At 42.4% G+C, this 20,807-nt stretch overlaps 1 protein-coding gene across 1 annotated transcript in view; it reads right to left on the bottom strand.

Moving 5' to 3' along the window:
• The window catches only part of ctnnd2a (catenin (cadherin-associated protein), delta 2a), a 389,747-nt gene that overhangs the window by 62,180 nt on the left and 306,760 nt on the right, over positions 1-20,807 (bottom strand). Inside the window, exons 15-17 of the mRNA XM_052483548.1 lie at positions 15,324-15,513; positions 4,388-4,505; positions 806-988 (exon numbers count right to left, since the gene is read on the bottom strand). Of these exons, the coding sequence (XP_052339508.1) occupies positions 806-988; positions 4,388-4,505; positions 15,324-15,513 (491 nt within the window). The remainder of the gene's footprint in view (positions 1-805; positions 989-4,387; positions 4,506-15,323; positions 15,514-20,807) is intronic.

Here is a 20,807-nt window from a genome sequence, read left to right as displayed (position 1 = left end):
CTACTCTAGGTTCTGATCTGCCTAATCTAGGTTCTGATCTGCCTACTCTAGGTTCTGATCTGCCTACTCTAGGTTCTGATCTGCCTAATCTAGGTTCTGATCTGTCTAATCTAGGTTCTGATCTGCCTAATCTAGGCTCTGATCTTTTATCACAAAACCAGTTCTGAATGTGGTGAAAACTTTTTGGAGACATTTTGTGGTTTTAACTGTTTGTAACCAGAGTGAATGAGAGCTGAGCTGATTGAACAAAGCCCTCATAGCTTGTGCGCAACAGAGCATATGATTGGTCCGTGGGGAGGGATCTGAGCGAATAGCAAAGCAGCAGTAGTAGTGACTGATGCCTGGAGTGTGAAGGAGGGAAGAAATAACGAGCGATTGAAGGTTTGAGCCAAAAGAAAAAGAGAGACAAAGACAGTTAATACATAATAAAATAGTTTGTGGTCTTTTAATGTTCTCTGTTTGAAGCTTTCACTTTGATTCATAATTTGGATCATAATTTATTAGTCTGTCCCTTCAGAAAATCCCTGCAGTGAAAAATTATATGGCTTGGTGAGAGCTTTTGCCATATGTGTTTGCCAGTACTGTGTGTGTGTGTGTGTGTGTGTGTGTGTGTGTGTGTGTGTGTGTGTGTGTGTGTGTGTGTGTGTGTGTGTGTGTGTGTGTGTGTGTGTGTGTATAACAGGGTTGGTTATGCTTCCACTTGCCACTTCAAAAATCTGTATTTAGATGTTTATGTATTCAGATTGTCTGTGTATGTCTGTGAGTGTGTGTGTGTGTGTGTCTGTCTGTCTGTGTGTGTGTCCACCTGGTCCTGTCCCTTCTTCTTCTTCTTCTTCTTGCCCCAGCAGCCTGAGGTCTCTCCGTCACGTCCGTTGGCGTCACACAGCAGACCGTCCAGCTCTTCTGAACCCAGCTGCTGGCCCTGAGACGTCTCCGCTGCCAGTCGGTAGGACAGGTTACGCAGTATACACACACAGTTTTCTATGGTCTACATGGGGGAGGGGAGAGCGCGGGGAGAGGAGGAGGAGAGAAAGGAATATGATCATTTAACCTACTAAAGAGCAAGTACCCTACGAAAATGTGTCTGTGTGTGTGTGTGTGTGTGTGTGTGTGTGTGTGTGTGTGTGTGTGTGTGTGTGTGTGTGTGTGTGTGTGTGTGTGTGTGTGTGTGTGTGTGTGTGAAGCAGCACTTAAAAGGAAGGGTGTCTAATTCCATCCGAGAATCGGGACGTGCTCTAACTTTCAAATTAGCTTAAAGAAATTCTCTCAAATTAGGAAAAATGAGTCCGAAACATCGTATCACACTCCATTTAACATTATGTTAGGAGAAGGCGAATTAGCAACAGCAGAGGAGTGTGTGTGTCTGTGCATGTGTGTTAGCGTGTGTGAGTGCCTGTGTAAAGTATCACACATAAGGAGCGTTTGGAAGTGATATGGAAAGCAGGCTACGTGGAAATAACAAAGAAAAATCATCAATCATTTCGTACGACTCCTGTTTTTTAGAAGTCTCTCAGACCGATCCTTTACACAAGCAACTATAATGACGCTAATTGAACAGAATACTTAGACTGACTATATGGCTTTTCTGGCATTACAGACATAATACAAACACTGAGTCGCTCCAATTAGCTCCAACAGACCTGTTAGAGGAGTTAGTTGTTGACCTCTGAAAACAGCCGAGGTAAATAACTCCAAAGATAAACAGCAGGTGCACAACTCTAGAGGTAAACAACAGGTAAAAAACTCCAGCGGTAAACAACTCCAGAAGTAAACACAGGTAAACAACTCCAGAAGTAAACACAGGTAAACAACTCCAGAAGTAAACACAGGTAAACAACTCCAGAAGTAAACACAGGTAAACAACTCCAGAAGTAAACACAGGTAAACAACTCCAGAAGTAAACACAGGTAAACAACTCCAGAAGTAAACACAGGTAAACAACTCCAGAAGTAAACACAGGTAAACAACTCCAGAAGTAAACACAGGTAAACAACTCCAGAAGTAAACACAGGTAAACAACTCCAGAAGTAAACACAGGAAAACAACTCCAGATGTAAACAACATGTAAACAACTCCAGATGTAAACAACTCCAGATGTAAACAACATGTAAACAACTCCAGATGTAAACACAGGTAAACAACTCCAGAAGTAAACACAGGTAAACAACTCCAGAAGTAAACACAGGTAAACAACTCCAGAAGTAAACACAGGTAAACAACTCCAGATGTAAACACAGGTAAACAACTCCAGATGTAAACAACATGTAAACAACTCCAGATGTAAACAACTCCAGATGTAAACAACATGTAAACAACTCCAGAGGTAAACATCAGGTAAACAACTCCGGAAGTAACCAACACAGGTAAACAACTCTGGAGGTAAACTGCAACAGGGAATGAAGGTTGGTTTAATTTCACTTATTGAACAGAGTGACAGGATGAAGGTATAGAAAGAAAGTGGGAGGTAGACAAAATAGAAGAGAAGGACAGAATATAAAGATTAAAGAAAGAGAGAGAGATAGAGGCTAGATCAGGAGGACAGAAAGTCCACAAAAATAATGAAAAGTGTCACCCTGTCAGAGTGTCTCCTAATAACTTGGGACATGTCAATGACAATGGCTATTGGCCCCATGCTTGCCAATCAATTCTCGTTACTGTGGAGACACCAGAGGCCTCCTATGATTGTGCAGTTACATTCCAAATCGCTATTTCCATTATGAAAGATGTGTGTTTTTTCACTATCTAATCCTGACGTGGGGTTGTTCAATGACAGACGTATTTGTTTAAAATGTGTCACTTGATGGTTTTCTTTCAAAGAGACAAATAATCGTGTCTTTTGGCAAAATGCTTCAGTTCCTTCAGAAAGTATGCCAAGAGTGTGTGAAGCTGTCATCAAGGCAAAGGGTGGCTACTTTGAAAAATCTCAAATCTCAAATATATTTTGATTTGTTTAACACTTTTTTGGTTACTACATGATTCCATGTGTTATTTCAAAATAGTACAAATAAAGATAAACCTTGAATGAGTAGGTGTGTCCAAAATTTGGACTGGTCCTGTTTGTAAATAAAATATTTCTGTATGTCATTTTCAATAAATTACAAAACATTTCTAAAAACATGTTTTTACTTTGTCATTATGGGGTCTTGTGTGTGGATAGGTGAGAACATGTTGGTTTTTTAAATCCATTTTGAATTCAGGCTGTTACACAACAAAATGTGGAATAAGTCAATGGGTATGAATACTTTCTGAAGTCACTGTATATATCCGCCTCACTTTCAGAGAAATAAGTAGTACTGCTAGGTTTTACACAGCCAAATGTAACAAATAACTACATTTCTATTTTTGTACTTTTTCTCCCTAATTGGTAGTTACAGTCTTGTCCTATCACTGCAACTGCCTTACGGACTCGGAAGAGGCGAAGGTTGAGAGCTATGCGTCCTCCAAAACACAACCAATGTTCCCGTCACAGTGCTCACTTAACCCGGAAGCCAGCCACACCAATGTGTCGGAAACACTATCCAGCTGGCGACCGAAGTCAGCTTGCAGGCACCCGGTCCGCCACAAGGAGTTGCTAGAGTGCAACATGGAAATCCCAGCTGGCCAAATCCTTCCCTAACCTGGACGAAGCTGGGCCAATTGTGCACCGCCTCATGGGTCTCCTGGTCACAGTCAGCTTTGACACAGCCTGGGATCAAACCAGGGTCTGTAGTGACGCCTCCATTTTGAATTCAGGCATTAGACCGCTGCGCCACTCGGGAGGCCATAAATAACTACTTTTCTATGTTTCAAATATTTATATTAAACACACACAAGAATGGTGTATAGGTATACATGACAGGTATACAATTCTTATCTAAAAATAACTACATTTCTAATAAAGAACTGCAAAAATTATACATTTGTGACATAAATATTGCAAAAACATTTTTTTAAATAATTAAATACAGCAATATGAGATCTGTATGTAAAACATTTACATTTATATTTTTGTCATTTAGCAGATGCTCTTATATAGAGCGACTTACAGTTAGTGCATTCATGTTAAGATAGCTCGGTGAGACAATCACATTTCACAGTCAAATATACAGGATATGAACATTCCATTCCAGCTAAACAATGGCTATATAGCATTTAAAAATAATAATAATAATCATACACATCAAAAATCTAAGAATCAAATCTGAGAACAGATTTTATATTTTACACACACATGAAATTACCCATAAGCAATCCTTTCTGATGACAATTGGTGGATATAGCGTTTTGGAAATAAACTCCTCATTTAGAGAGACTGAGCTAAAGCAACCTTGAGAAGGTAGCCATCCACAACGTTTCTTTACTACTGTATTGAACTGATGGACACACACACACAGACCCCCACACACACCTTGCTGTCGATGTCGTTGCTGCCCAGAGCGGTCTGTATGATGTAGAGGAGGGAGTCTGTCAGTCCGTCACACTCTCTCATCCTCCTCCTGGCCTCCTCTCCAGCAGAACTCACATTTCTGAAACACACAGAGGGACGGGAACAAGATCATTTGATACACCACAGGGTGTGACCCTGTAAAACAGGGTGTGAAACAGGGTGAAACAGGGTATGACCCTGTAAAACTCTGGGATTCGGGAATGGTATCCACCCAAAAGGGAAATGCAAGATTTTTGTCTACTAAAAACGTATTATATATATATATATTTTTTTTTTTACCCCAATTTCGTGGTATCCAATTGGTAGTTACAGTCTTGTCTCATCACTGCAACTCCCATACGGACTCGGGAGAGCCGAAGGTCAAGAGCTGTGCATCCTCCAAACACAACCAAGCCGCACTGCTTCTTGACACAATGCCTATTTAACCCGGAATCCAGACGCACTAATGTGTCGGAGGAAACACCGTACACCTGGCGACGCTAGGCCTCTATTGACGTTAAGGCTTGTTTTTAATTCTGGTGCCGCTCAACACATACACCCTTGTTAGCTAGCTTTAGTCAAGGGCGTGAAATTGAGCCAACTCTCAAACGTTCAAGTATGTATTTTAGTATAATTCTGTTGTCCCGTGAAGTAATGATAGGCCTACTCAACTAGCTCTCACAGTCTCATGTCAGAATTAGACGTTCATCCATGTTTCCCAAATGTAACGTTTTGAAGTTGTTGCAAACATCACATTTAGAGGTGTTTAGGGTTGAGTTTAGGCGTTAACTCCTAACTCTTAAGGTTAAGGAATTAACTCAAAATGGTTAAGGTAAGGGTTAAGATTTAGGATAAGCTTAAAACAACATTTAAAAAACAACTTTATATTGCTGAATTTGAACTTTCAACCTCTGGAATCAGATGCTTACACCCATCTGCCATTTATGTCCACAATGCCCTAGCAAAACCGAAACCTACTTCAATATAACGTCGCTCACTTTTGCCCCTAATGGCCGGTTTCCACTTCATCTCCCAACGTCCTCAGAGATGGACGGACATCGAATGCTGACTTGAATCAAGGGTGACCTGGCTGTGCATACCTGCCTTCGGAAACTATTCAGATCCCTTGACTTTTTCCACATTTTCTACGTTACAGCCTTATTCTAAAATGGATGAAAACAGATGTAAATCCTCAGCAATCTACACACAATACCCCATATTGACAAAGTGAAAACAGGTTATGAGTATTATTCTCAGCTGGGAACCAATGGGACTGAACCTATTTGATCCACGCACCATGCAATCTCCCAGTCAGCCATGGATGATAATACCCAATACAGACTCATACACTACCTGGCTCTGTCATTTCTTTCCAGTGCGTTCAAAGCCAGCTAAATCAATTGTAACAGTTCATTCAATACAATTGCCAGATGACAGGGGAAGAAAATGATATATTTGCCGAACACATATCCCGCCAAGTCTAGCTTGCTCTTTCTCGCTATCGCTCTTTCTGATATTATCTCTCTCTCTCTCCCTTCCCCTCTCTCTGTAATGTGAAATATTTATAAAGGCATCAGCAACATGTCAATGAAGCTGTATTGATGATTTGGGGTATTCATGTTTGACACCATGCTGCTAATTGTCTTTATGGTTTCAGGGTATATTGGCTTAATACACATTCAACATAGCTGGCAGCCACTGTTTTGATGTCCAAAACCTCTATTTATGAACGTTATGCATTTGCAAAAGTTAATTTGTGTGATTTCATGTGTGTGTTACAGTAGGCACTGAGCTATTTTCTTTCATTTGTAAACTTTCTTCACATGCTACTTCATAACAAGGAGACAAGGCGACAGGGTGAGTTGTTGGTGAGGTTTGAGGCGAGAGCAGAGGACAGCAGTAGGGTGAGGACAGGACAGGGAAGATGGTGAATAAACACAGAGATGTGTCAGTATGACCAGGGAAATGAAGTGAGAGCAGAGGACAGCAGTAGGGTGAGGACAGGACAGGGAAGATGGTCCTGTATGTGTGAATAAACACAGAGACGTGTCAGTATGACCAGGGAAATGAAGTGAGAGCAGAGGACAGCAGTAGGGTGAGGACAGGACAGGGAAGATGGTGAATAAACACAGAGACGTGTCAGTCTGGCCAGGGAAATGAAGTGAGAGCAGAGGACAGCAGTAAACACAGGGAGATGGTGAATAAACACAGAGATGTGTCAGTCTGGCCAGGGAAATGAAGTGAGAGCAGAGGACAGCAGTAGGGTGAGGACAGGACAGGGAAGATGGTGAATAAACACAGAGATGTGTCAGTCTGGCCAGGGAAATGAAGTGAGAGCAGAGGACAGCAGTAGGGTGAGGACAGGACAGGGAAGATGGTGAATAAACACAGAGATGTGTCAGTCTGGCCAGGGAAATGAAGTGAGAGCAGAGGACAGCAGTAGGGTGAGGACAGGACAGGGAAGATGGTGAATAAACACAGAGATGTGTCAGTCTGGCCAGGGAAATGAAGTGAGAGCAGAGGACAGCAGTAGGGTGAGGACAGGACAGGGAAGATGGTGAATAAACACAGAGATGTGTCAGTCTGGCCAGGGAAATGAAGTGAGAGCAGCGTCCATCCCATCAGAGTGAACTGAAGCCAATCATGTGTTTCAGTAATGAGCAGACAGACAGTCAATTAGACGCTCCAGCTCTGGGCTTTGTGTTCACACTGAAGGTCAAGTCATCTCCTCTGCTTTCTGAATACCAAACATACAAATTATACTATACACGACGAAACCTTAGACTGTGCTCTCGCTGCTAACAGAGACAACGCTTCTGACAGATATGAACTCAGAATACAATATGAATTCACCTCAAGTAAATTATGGGGATCAATCCCAAATCAGGCTGACAGGATGTTTTAATCATGTTTAAATAGGCTGATTGATGAACCTGATCAACCTCAAACATTGATGATATTCAAACACTCACATTTGAATACATTCAAATAATTCATCATTCCAACACAACAGTCTTGCTTATGAGTAGAGATATGTTATAAACAGTATGTTTCTACTTATAGCCAGCTTGATGTGTGAGTGGGAAGCCATCTTCATTTCCTGAGTACAGTTTTAATGAAGCAGAGGACACAGCCCTATCCTCACCTCTCTCCCACATCTCTCCTTCTGTTGTGGATTGGTTGTCAATAGAGACTAGCATGTGTGATTTCCACCAGGACAGAGTAAGAACGAAGTCCCCAGACGTAGACCATCGTCTAAATCAGTGGTCGCAACGAGGGAACTGCAGTGGGGTCACCAATTCATTTAGATTTTTGTAGTGGAAAATATACACATTTTGTTGACAAAGATAATTAGAAAAATATAATTATGGGGTAAATATATTTATTGGTTTAATTTCATTTAGATAAGAGGTTATTTGTTGATGTAAAAATCTCAAATGTACCGATTTTAAGGTTGTGAAAAACATAGGTCTCCAGAAATTCTGGTGGAAAAAATGTGAATACCACTGGTCTAAATCTTCATTTCCAGGCTGCAGAGCTGTTATAGTTTCCAGTTCAGATTTAAACTGATTTAGTCACATCTCTAGTGCTAATTATAATGTGATAGATCCCACATGGGGCCCCAGCTTGCCGATTCCAGGTTTAACGAAAGGTTGAGGAACAATGTTGTAGAATGGTGGTGTGGACTGTGTAATAATATACTGGAGACAGACTGTATGTTTTCTGAGATGAGGTAACGCGATGGTGACACCCGTCATAAGGAAAGAAAGAACTTGGGAAAATGTGAATACGCCCCACCTAATTACTCTGTGTGTGTGTGTGTGTGTGAGAGAGAGAGAGAGAGAGAGAGAGAGAGAGAGAGAGAGAGAGAGAGAGAGAGAGAGAGAGAGAGAGAGAGAGAGAGAGTGAGTGTGAGTGTGTGTGAGTGTGTGTGTGTGTGTGTGTGTGTGTGTGTGTGTGTGTGTGTGTGTGTGTGTGTGTGTGTGTGTGTGTGTGTGTGTGTGTGTGTGTGTGTGTGTGTGTGTGTGTGTGTGTGAGGTGGAGTCAGAAGAAGAAATAGTCTGACCTCTCCTCTTAATAAACCTCTGAGACAGATCATCAGAAATCTACATCGGGAGATTGCTGAGATTAAACACAAACACACCCACGCACACACCCTCAAACACCCTACTATATGACCAATCTAATCCTCAGAGTGTGTGTAAAATCTCCAGGCAGGTAACAGGTTATTTCCAGCAGTAAATGAGCCTGTTAGCCTTTAGCGCTAATGCCGCTAATTTATTATGTGTTACTCTCTATAAATCCCATCTAATGAATTAGCATACGTTGTTAGCTAATTACTTATTGAACACCTTTAGCAGAGGATTTAATAACCCACACATTAAATACTTATATATGTGTTATTCTTAGCAGTTCAATAACTATCTGCTTTCCTGTAAATTGTTTCAAAGTGAAGCCATGGTACAATTAAGCAATAAGGCACGAGGGGGTGTGGTATATGGCCAATATACCACGGCTAAGGGCTGTTCTTATGCACGATCCAAAGCAGAGTGCCTGGATACAGAACCCTTATCCGTGGTATATTTTGTCCCATATACCACAAACCTGTCTGTCTGACTGTGCCTTCTGTATGTGTGTGTGTGTGTGTGTGTGTGTGTGTGTGTGTGTGTGTGTGTGTGTGTGTGTGTGTGTGTGTGTGTGTGTGTGTGTGTGTGTGTGTGTGTGTGTGTGTGTGTGTGTGTGTGTGTGTGTGTGTGTGTGTGTGTGTGTGTGTGTGTGTGTGTGCGCGAGACACCGGTTGCAGGGGGCAGCCACCAGATGTTTCAACAGGATTAGGGCTAGGGTGGTCATGAAATTTTGTCAGCAGGTGGTTGTCAACCAAATAACTGCCGGTCTCACGGTAATTGACCGTTAATTAACGTAAAAACATTTAGCATCTCCTGGCTTCCACACATAGCCTACAAGCCACTGATGCAGACCTTTGGAATATCTACATTTAAAAAAGCTAAGAAATCCATTTAATATAGCCTACACCTTCACAATAACTCCATGACTTATTTTAGACAGGTGTAAAGAAACATGATAGGAAGAAAATGTAGTCTACTTCAGAAGAACAGAATAGCACACTCTGACATGCTGACCAGACCGGACACGTCGCGTGGGTGAGCTTAGCAAATTACATTTAGAAATCCATGTTATTCAATTATTGCACCCACACTGCTCGCGCGCGCCAACGAGCGTCTTGGACAGCAAGGGCTAAAATAGAACTCATTCCTATTTCTGACGCAGATCGCGCTGCAAGTCCTGCCTCTCCCATCTCCTCATTGGTTTATAGAAGCAGGTACCCATGTGCCATCTCCTCAATGGTTATACCCACGTGGGTGACTGAAAGACGAACTGTTTTGCCGATAGTTGTGGTAATACAATGAAAGTTTATATGCGATCACCATATAAGTTAAACGATGAAAAAGCCTGGAAGGAGGAGAGATGACTAGAAAATATTTGGTTGGCCATTTTATGTGTGGATGAATTGTCGGAGTAGAGGTCCTTGTGCATTTCAGGTAAAATAACAACTCAATGTTTATATCCCAGGACAAATTAGCTAGCAACAGCAAGATAGCTAAATAGGACAAATGAACGTTAGCTAGCAATTGCAAGCTAACTAGCTAAATTGCCATACATGTTTAATGTTTTTCGACCTGTCCCCAAATGAATGTCATTGGTTCAGAGTTTGTTTTGATATTTTAACCTGCGTGTCGTGATCGCGTTTGGTGTGGGGGGGCAAAATACATTTATGCACGATAGTGCACGATGGCGCATGCGCACAGCCGGTTTGGGTTCCGTGTGAGTTGTCCATATATTAGGTCCTGATCTGGCTATGCCAAATGGCTGTGGGCTACACAAGTTCATTTAGCAGACCAGATTTGCTTAGAATTTAGGGACATTATTTTTTATTCTTTTATAGTATGAAGAATACTATTCAACATAGCTGAATTAAATAGAAAGGATATTTTCTCCAAATGATTTCAGGGAGTGCGCGCACAAGAGGCAATTCTGTGTTGAGCACTTAACAAAGAAACAGGTCGTCCTATATGCTTAATTTAGAGTTATTTATTCTACTTTAGTTGTAATACAAACATTGGGCTATATGTTTAGATTCTAAGGCTGCATGATGCAACTCTAATGAGGATTTGAAAAAAGTTGCATGAAAGACATGAGCTCTGCTTTTTTTTGTGCAGGCAGTACACACTTCATCAGTCTCTCATTCACAATTTGACAAGCACTTGACAATACCTCGAATTTCCCAGTGGCATCCCCTTTGAGGGGCCGTAATTCCCCCTAAAGATTCCATGTATTTTGCGGCCAGTGGCCTTTGTGCCCTTTGGCTGAATATAATCATTGGAATTCCCTTTTCCCAGCTGTGTTCTCCGAGGCATCTCTCACTCACATGGCTCCCTCAGAAATCTCAGTTCTTATTAGCCAATGCCTGTCATATGATCGGGTCCTTCTCACAGGCTACAAGTGAACACAGACACATCAGGGACGCAACTGCATGCGTCCTTATCAAATTCCGAGGCACATATTGAAGATGTTGGAAGAACTCTCAACATTTACTTTTCATCAGCCAACAAGATGAGTAGGCCTAACGAACAGCAAAAGCAGTAGCCTACGTCAATCGACTATCACCCATAGTACAAAAGTTATTTCTCCCACCTATTCTATTCTGTGGGAGAAATAAATATTCCATGCATAGTCTGGGACAGTTATGGGATGGGATAGATCCCAAATTAATACACCACTAGCATCAGAACCTTTAAAAGCAATGAGGCTGACGCAACAGGTCAGAATGTTTAGCACAAAATCTTGATAAAATATTAGGCTATATCTTCACATTATAAGTGCAGCAATGCGCACACAGCATTAGGATATAAGTGCAAATGTTCCTAAATTCAATCAATCAGCGGTGACCTCAAAAGTGACCGCAAATGTGATTATAAATGTAATACTTGTATTATAAAGGTGCATTTTTATGGTGAACATTTTCTTCCCCAAACTCACACGCTGCATATGTATTCCAGTTAGGCTCTGTGTCACGTTTATTGTTTTGTATTATGTTCATGTTTGAGTTTTTTCTTTATTAAAGAACATGAACACCAACTACACCGCATTTTGGTCCTCCTCTCCTTCGACCGAAGAAAACCGTAACACTCTGTACCCGTTGTAAAGCAGATTAACATACTTCATTTTAAGAAGGTATTTGGCCACTTTAGTTGTGATACAAACCTTATCAACACATATAAGCCTATGGGCTAGGCCTAGTGATGTGTGCAACTATGATTTCAAAAAGTCGCAAAAAAAGGCATGCACTGTTTCTTGCCTTACTGCACAAGCTGGGCATCATTCACAAGTGATAGGCTAATATTGTCACCCATCAGACTAATCTTGATTTTACATACACTAAAGAATATATGTGATTTTTTATTTGATTCAGAATGGACCATTATCATGCACTTGTCTAGAAACAAGGCCAGGGGAAAAAATACATGTCATCTATGCACTTAAATAGTGAATGAGGACGCTTTTCCCATAGTTCATTTTCATGCCAGCCAGCAAGGCTTTACTCATGTTGTAAAGAGAAGCAATGTGCTTAATATTAGGAAATACTCTATAGTATTCCTAGCCTATAGAAAGCTGATGGGATCCTCTTCTTTTTAATAGAAGCCATCAAAACGCTGTTCTCTTTAGCCTATAGAAATGTTGGCTCTCATTAAGTGTTTGATTAGAATTTCGAATACATTTACACTGATGTCAGAGTGATTACAGGGACAATAGAGTGCTGAGTACCAGGTAGTTAGCAAGTTTGGTAGGCTTCTAATGACTATCATCAGCATCAGAACTTGGATAAGTCCAATGGCGCACAATTGGCCCAATTAACTGACTTGCCTAGTTAAATAAAGGTTAAAAAAATGTTCAAGAACACTCAAGCCGCTGCATAGAAGAGAAGGAAATCCCTCCACAGGAGTCCCCGTGTTTGGCCTGATAAGACTGATATCATTGTGTGTATGCTTGGCTGTGTTTGAGTGTGTGTGTGTGTGTGTGTGTGTGTGTGTGTGTGTGTGTGTGTGTGTGTGTGTGTGTGTGTGTGTGTGTGTGTGTGTGTGTGTGTGTGTGTGTGTGTGTGTGTGTGTGTGTGTGTGAGAGTGAGTGAGTGAGTGAGTGAGTGAGTGAGTGAGTGTTTGTGAGTGTGTTCCAAGCAAAATGTCAACAATTTGGCAGTAGAGAGTGCCAAAAAACACACCAATCAATCAAATATTTGTACCTCACACAGCTGGCCAGCTGCCACCACTAGCACCACTGATCTAATTATAGCTATCAACACCTACGAGAGACAGAAAGAGGGGGAGGAGAAAGGGGAAGGAGGGGAGAGGAGAAAGAGGGGGAGGAAAGGGAAGGGAGGGGAAGAGAGAGAAGAGAGAGGGATGGGAAAGAGAGAGAGAGAGAGAGTAATGGAGAGAGAGTGGGAGAGGAGGGGGGTGGGTAGCTCTTGGGTACATCTGCCTATTAAAGGGCATATGGACCCATCACCTTCATTAGATGACTCGTCTCATATTTGCATTTAGAGGGCCTCTCTCTTTCTCACACACACAAGCACACACGATGCCTCGCCAACACTTCATTCCCATTCCCATCTCCATCTCTTCAATGTCAGCTATGATTCCAGAGATTGATTCAGTTTCACCACCACAACACATACACCACACACACCTATATTGTAGCAGGTGAAAGGATCTGGAATTGAACTAAAGACACAGACCAAACAGAGTGGCCCCATGTCATTCTAACCCCAAAATAGATAGATTCCAACAACCAAGACCAGTTCAGAGAAACCCTGTCTCTCTCGCGCTCTCTCCCTATATATGAAACTCTCTCTCTCTCTCTCTCTATATATATATATATATATATACATATATATGAAACCCTCTCTCTCGCTCTCTCTCTCTCTATATATATATATATGAACCCCCCCCCTCTCTCATATTTATATATTAGAGAAAGCTCATTTGTGTCCCCCGGCCAATACCGTGACAGCATCATTTATCAACACGCCCTTTCTGTCCCCCTGCTACTCCCCACCCCAACCCCTGTCTAGCCCCCCTCTGTCTGACATACACCCCTGGTCCCCAATCCTATCATTGTGTCCTACTTATCAAACTACTAAAGCCCAGAGGCCGCAATGGAACACCAATAATGTTCAGGCTGAGAAATCAGTGTGAGTTCTCAGGAGATAGGCTTATTACTGGGAACACTGAGGTCCAGGAACACTGTGAGAAGCTACAGAACACGATGCTAACGTTTAGAACAATGATTACAATCTCAGACCTCTGACTCTTGTTGGAGAAATGGAGATGTCTATAAAGCTGTGTACACAAAGAGCCCGGAACACTCTGTGAGAGAGAGGTGGGAACACTGACAAATACCTGATGACACAGACGAACCGCTCAGAGCCATCAGAATGTCTTTCTTACGAAGAAAGATTTTAGAACGTCTGTAGAATGCCCTCCGATTTGCCGTGACAAAAGCATTTCTGCCAGAATGCCTGTGTGTGTGTGTGACAGAGAGAGTGTGTGTGTGAGTGTGTGTGACAGAGAGAGAGTGTGTGTGTGTGTGTGTGTGACAGAGAGAGAGTGTGTGTGTGTGAGTGGGTAAGTGTGTCGGGGGAACATGGTTCAATGTGTCTGAAGAGGCCATAATCTGATTTGTTCTTCTTTGAGGTGCCTGAATCCCATTTTGTGTGTGTGTGTGTGTGTGTGTGTGTGTGTGTGTGTGTGTGTGTGTGTGTGTGTGTGTGTGTGTGTGTGTGTGTGTGTGTGTGTGTGTGTGTGTGTGTGTGTGTGTGTGTGTGTGTGTGTGTGTGTGAGAGAGGAATACACACACACGTACAGCTCAGTTCTCTGTAATACGTCTGTCATGGCGGCAGCTACAGTGATTCCCCCAGAGGCGCAAGCACAGACAGCAGGAACAGCAATATCTGTATCTCTACTCCATCTCTCACACACTCCATTTCATATCACTTATGGACATATTTGTCAGGGGCCATGTGTACAAATTTACATGAATGCAAGCTCGTTTACCGTCTAAATAATGTAGATAAATTATTTTAGGATATCATGTATGAACCAACCCACAACGGGATTTGATGTACAAGAGATCCACACAGTATATTGTAGAGCCACTACCTCCGGAGTTTCTCACACACAATGAAGGACACACACACACACATATGCGCACACGCACAGCACATGCACAACCCCCAAGTTTTGGCCTGCAACTGTTGCTATGGATACCTCCCAGAGTGAGAGCACAAGAAGGAGAGAGAGAGATAAGGAGAGAGAGAGAGAGAGAGAGAGAGAGAGAGAGAGAGAGAGAGAGAGAGAGAGAGAGAGAGAGAGAGAGTCTTAAGTGAGGCTGTGCTTTGTATTTCTATAGACCCTTGGATCAGAAACATATGCCTTAATCATACCAGTACCACACAGCACACACACACCCGCTGCAAAGTTTTCACACTGCGTCGAAATGTCATTAAACATGATGACATGAATCATTCTCCTCTATTACATACACTGCAGTGTATTAATGAATCCATACCATTAACACAGAAATAATGAGTCCATTTCAACCATACTGTATGGTTTCTCATAAGGTTAGAGGGAGATGGAGGGGAGACAGGGGTGTGTGTGTGGTGCTGGTTTAAACTCCAACACACAGAAAAAGACTTCAGCGGCAACAAACCACAAGGCACTCCAACTGGAATTATGTTCCTCACGCAAAACGAGGTGTGTGAAGGCACAAGGACAGGTGCACTCACCGAGGCAGTCGGTGCCGTTACTGTGTGTGTGTCTGCATGTGTGTGACTCACCTGAGGCAGCCGGTGGCATTGCGGAGCACCTGGGAGGTGTGTGTGTGTTGCTTGCGGTCGTCATGGAGATTGTGGGAGGAGTCCCAGGAGGAAGAGTGGGGGATGATGACGCTATTGGTCAGAACGGCCAACGCATCCTGGATGATTGGCATCTTCAGGGCGTCACACGATGACAGGTTCCACAACACACCTGAGGACACACACACACATACAGCTGGGTTAAAATACAGATAAAGAACATACTGTCTTTGAGGAGGAACAGCCATCATTAAACGTACATGCTCAGAACCATCTGACATCTGTCTCTTAGCAACAGTTTAATCATATGATGCAGCCATTGTTATTCTGTCTCTTTCCATGCAAACAACCCAGCTTTAAACTTGAAGCCCTCCCTGGCTCCCTCTCTCTCTGTGACGGTATGTGGGTCGAGCAGCTTAAATTGGAGAGACACTTGTGTCACTAATTAAGATTAGAACCCAACACAAATACAGGAGATTTATTTCACTGAATTAAAAATGTGTAGTTTACACAGCTTTCCTGAGAGGAGGAAGGAAGGCAGAAAGCGGATGCGACAAGAGCGAAATAAGGGTTTTTATGGCCAATTTAATATGAAAGCACTGCTCTGTGCACAAAGAACACTCAATTACACAATCAACAGCGTCTTGACTGAGCTTTAGTTTCCATCAAGACCAAGACTGAATGAACATTAAGCTGGTTTAAAAACAGTTTGAGGACCATTCACAACTGTTGGTAAGTCTTACAATAGAATAGAATAACAAAGGATTGGTGGCTCCTGTCTCCCCTCAGCTATGATGTATCTATTAGGCTGTGGGACAGGCCAGAGGACCACATCGATCAACTATGATGTAATTAACATAAGAATTATAATAATCAAGATTGTCAACGGGACAATCAGTAACCACAATAATCAAGGGTCAAAATAACCATACAATGAACAATAACAATGGCAGGTTGGACATGTTGATTGGTCTGTCAGACACTGTCCCTCATAGCAGGCAGCAATGTAGTGTGTTGCCAAACCACAGCTCTCTGCGTCCTCCCCCAACAGGATGGGTAGCCTATTCTCACCAGAGAGGTCTATGAAACTTTGAATAACGGTTTGAATTTTGGGGAAATGACACTCTCTAATTGTTTGACATTTTGTCAGGACCTTAGGCCTCTCTATCTCTCTGTCCACTCCCTCCAAAAACACACACTGACTCAACCCACCCTACATATAAGCACACACACACATATTAACAACAACACTCTTAGCCTGCGGGAGGTAGGCTGCTATCAGATGGTGGAACAGATGTCTTCTCTCTGACGGGTGAGAGGAGGGCTGGCATCCTATTGGTGGACGGTGACACGCACCCCTCATTAACATTCCAAACATGCTAATTAGTGCTCCCTCCGGGTCTGGCTAACTAACTATCTCACAGACAGACAGACCAGACCGACAGACCGAAAGACAGACAGACGGACAGACCGACAGACAGATAAAGAGAAAGATAAAGAGAGCGAGATAGAGAGATAAAGAGAGGGGGGTGCAGAGGCCAAACTGGCACAGCAGCAGAGGAGAGGAGAGACATTGTTTAATTCATCTTCTCCAATCAGATCTATTCTGTCCAGTTGAATGCTTATCACTGTCTGCCATTTTCATGGTCAATACACAGTTTATAACAGCTTTCAGCGGTCACACGTCCTTGCGGGCCACTTTATAGTTTACTGCCAATGTTAGCATACTGGAACTGTATTGTGTAGCAGTGTATAGACTAAAGCTGTATTGTGCAGTTGTAATAAGTGTTCTACTATACTGCATTATCCTTCTGGTTAGATGTAATAGTAACCTATTACATACTGCATACCATTTAAGCAGTCAGTACTGTATTCACAAGCCTTATTTCATTACATTTACCCTGCATACTGTAGTAAACTAAGCTGATTATGCATCTTGTAGTCATAATTGCATATTATTGTGCCCTACAATAGAGTTGAAGTCGGAAGTTTACATACACTTAGGTTGGAGTCCGTAAAACTCGTTTTTCAACCACTCCACAAATTTCTTGTTAACAAACTATAGTTTTGGCAAGTCGGTTAGGACATCTACTTTGTGCAAGTCATTTTCCCCCAAATTGTTTAGACAGATTATTTCACTTATAATTCACTCTATCACAATTTCAGTGGGTCAGAAGTTTACACTAAGTTGACTGTGCCTTTAAACAACTTGGACAATTCCAGAAAATTATGTAATGGCTTTAGAAGCTTCTGGTAGGGTAATTGATATAATTTGAGTCAATTGGAGGTGTACCTACGGATGTATTTCAAGGCGTATGTCACGCCTTGGTCATTGTATTTTGTGGTTTCGTTATATATTTGGTCAGGCCAGGGTGTGACATGGGTTTATGTTATTGTATTTTCGTATTGGGGTTTGTAGTATTTGGGATCGCGGCTGATTAGGGGTGTTGTATAGGCTTGGCTGCCTGAGGCGGTTCTCAATCAGAGTCAGGTGATTCTCGTTGTCTCTGATTGGGAACCGTATTTAGGTAGCCTGGTTTCGCTTTGTATTTGGTGGGTGATTGTTCCTGTCTCTGTGTAGTTTCACCAGACCGGCTGTAATTAGGTTTCACGTTCCGTTTGTTACTTTTTCTATTAAAGTCATGAGTAACCACTACGCTGCATTTCGGTCCGACTCTCTTTCCACAAACGAAGAACGCCGTTACAGCGCACCTTCAAACTCAGTCATGGGAAAATCAAAAGAAATCAGCCAAGACCTCAGAAAAAAATTGTAGACCTCCACAAGTCTGGTTCATCCTTGGGAGCAATTTCCAAACGCCTGAAGGTGCCACATTCATCTGTACAAACAATAGTACGCAAGTATAAACACCATGGGACCACACAGCCGTCATATCGCTCAGGAAGGAGAGGCGTTCTGCCTCCTAGAGATGAATGTACTTTGGTGCGAAAAGTGCAAATCAATCCCAGAACAACAGCAAAGGGCCTTGTGATGATACTGGAGGAAACAGGTCCAAAAGTATCTATATCCATAGTAAACCGAGACCTATGTCAACATAACCTAAAAGGCCCCTCAGCAAGGAAGAAGCCACTGCTCCAAAACCGCCATAAAAAAGCCAGACTACGGTTTGCAACTGCACACAGGGACAAAGATCGTACTTTTTGGAGAAATGTCCTCTGGTCTGATGAAACAAAAATAGAACTGGCCATAATGACCATCGTTATGTTTGAAGGAAAAAAGGGGAGGCTTGTAAGTCGAAGAACACCATGCCAACCGTCAAGCACGGGGGTGGCAGCATCATGTTGTGCTTTGCTGCAGGAGGGACTGGTGCACTTCACAAAATAGATGGTATCATGGTATCATGATGAGGGAAAATTATGTGGATATATTAAAGCAACATCTCAAGATATTAGGCAGGAAGTTAAAGCTTGGTCGCAAATGGGTCTTCCAAATGGACAATGACCCCAAGCATACTTCCAAAGTTGTGGCAAAATCGCTTAACGACAACAAAGTCAAGGTATTGGAGTGGCCATCACAAAGCTCTGACCTCAATCCTATAGAAAATTTGTGGGCAGATCTGAATATGCATGTGCGCGCAAGGAGACCAACAAACCTGACTCAGTTACACCAGCTCTGTCAGGAGGAATGGGACAAAATTCACCCAGTCATTCCAGTCATTCAATTTGCAAAGAAAGGAATCTGTGAAAATCTTGTTTGAACGAGTCAAATCACATTCGTATGTATTCCTCAGGGATCCTAGAAGGTAACAAGACTTCACTATTTCATTAGGGGTGTAGTATATCCTATAGGACACCATATTTGGTTAGAGAGCGACGCCTTCATGGCACGCCGATGACGCAGGCCGCCATCACTTGAAGGACTGTATCTTTGTCAAATTCTTCCAGAAAAATGGAATATGAATGAGAATGTCTCATTCACGATTTGCCCAAATGTACCTGGGGACTTGACTCGAAAAGTCTTGTTTTTCACTCATTTTTCAAGTTATCCATCTGAAACTTTGCACATACACTGCTGCCATCTTGTGGACACTATCGGAATTACAACCACAGTGATGGCTATAACTATGACCTTTCTCTTGCATTTCAAAGATGGTGGTAGAAAAAGACCCGTTTTTTCTTTGTATTTTCTTCTACCAGATCTATTGTGTTATATTCTCCTACATTCAATTCACATTTCCAAAAACTTCAAAGTGCTCCCTTTCAAATGGTACCAATAATATGCATATCCTTGCTTCATGGCCTGAGCTACAGGCAGTTAGATTTGGGTATGTAATTTAGGCGAATTCATCTTCTCCAATCATGTTCCCCAAGAAGATATATATTTTACAATCATAACGTAGGCTACCCCCCCGCGCCTATTTCACACACCAGAGATATTAGGTAAATCATTGAACAACTGTGGCCCCATAAAAATATGTTAACGTTGAAAACAAAATTAATTAGCTGCTCTTCCTTATTTTAAAAAGTGTCTGTGTTCTCCTTCTCAGACTCATCAGCAACAAAGTACAAGTACCATCAACCTCTCTAATCTCACTCGGTCTCTGATTGCAATAATGATTACCAGGCCTGATGAGCACCAGTGGTTGACCAGGCCACATAGACATGCTATTAACACGTTACAATAGAGAGAGAGAGAGAGAGAGAGAGAGAGAGAGAGAGAGAGAGAGAGAGAGAGAGGGAGAATATCTTTATTCTTTTGGAACTTCTGTGAGTACAATGTTTCCCATGCCAATTAAACCCTTGAATTGAATTGAGAGAGAGGGAGATGGAGAGAGAGAGAGATGGAGAGGTGGAGAGAGAGATAGATAGAGACCGTGGTAGACTCTTCATTGATCTAGACTAGAGGAAGGACAACCCGTCCATCACTGTGACTTTGGCCAAGTTCAAATCTCCTGTGCGCACACACACACACACACACACACACACACACACACACACACACACACACACACACACACACACACACACACACACACACACACACACACACACACACACACACACACACACACACACACACACACACACACACACACACACACACACACACTCCTGTCGACCGTAGAAACAAGAACATAGATCTGAAACGCATCACTAGGCACAAGGTTTCCATGGGGACCCAATCATGTGACCACTGGCTTGTGGTTAGTGTGTGTGTTTCCCTAAGGATTAGGATTGTAAGAGTTGGAGGACAGTTTTTAGGAAAGAGAGAGATGATTGCATGACTTCATAAATAAATCATTTCACAAATACGTTAAGACGATGGGTCTGAAGTGGTTATGTTTTATCAACCATAGGATCTCTGTCCGGTCTGATTCACCAGTCTCATATTCCCTGACATTAAACCTCACATAGACCACACCACGAACCACTGGATATAAAGTATCATATTTCCTCCACAGTCTGGTGGGGTCTCGGCCTGTGTTTTAGATATTTAAATGGGCAGGG

Source organism: Oncorhynchus keta, chromosome 28 (assembly GCF_023373465.1).
Source record: "Oncorhynchus keta strain PuntledgeMale-10-30-2019 chromosome 28, Oket_V2, whole genome shotgun sequence".
Lineage (NCBI taxonomy): Eukaryota > Metazoa > Chordata > Actinopteri > Salmoniformes > Salmonidae > Oncorhynchus > Oncorhynchus keta.
The sequence above is the reverse complement of the archived record's forward strand: the minus strand, read 5'-3'. Positions and strand labels throughout refer to the sequence as shown.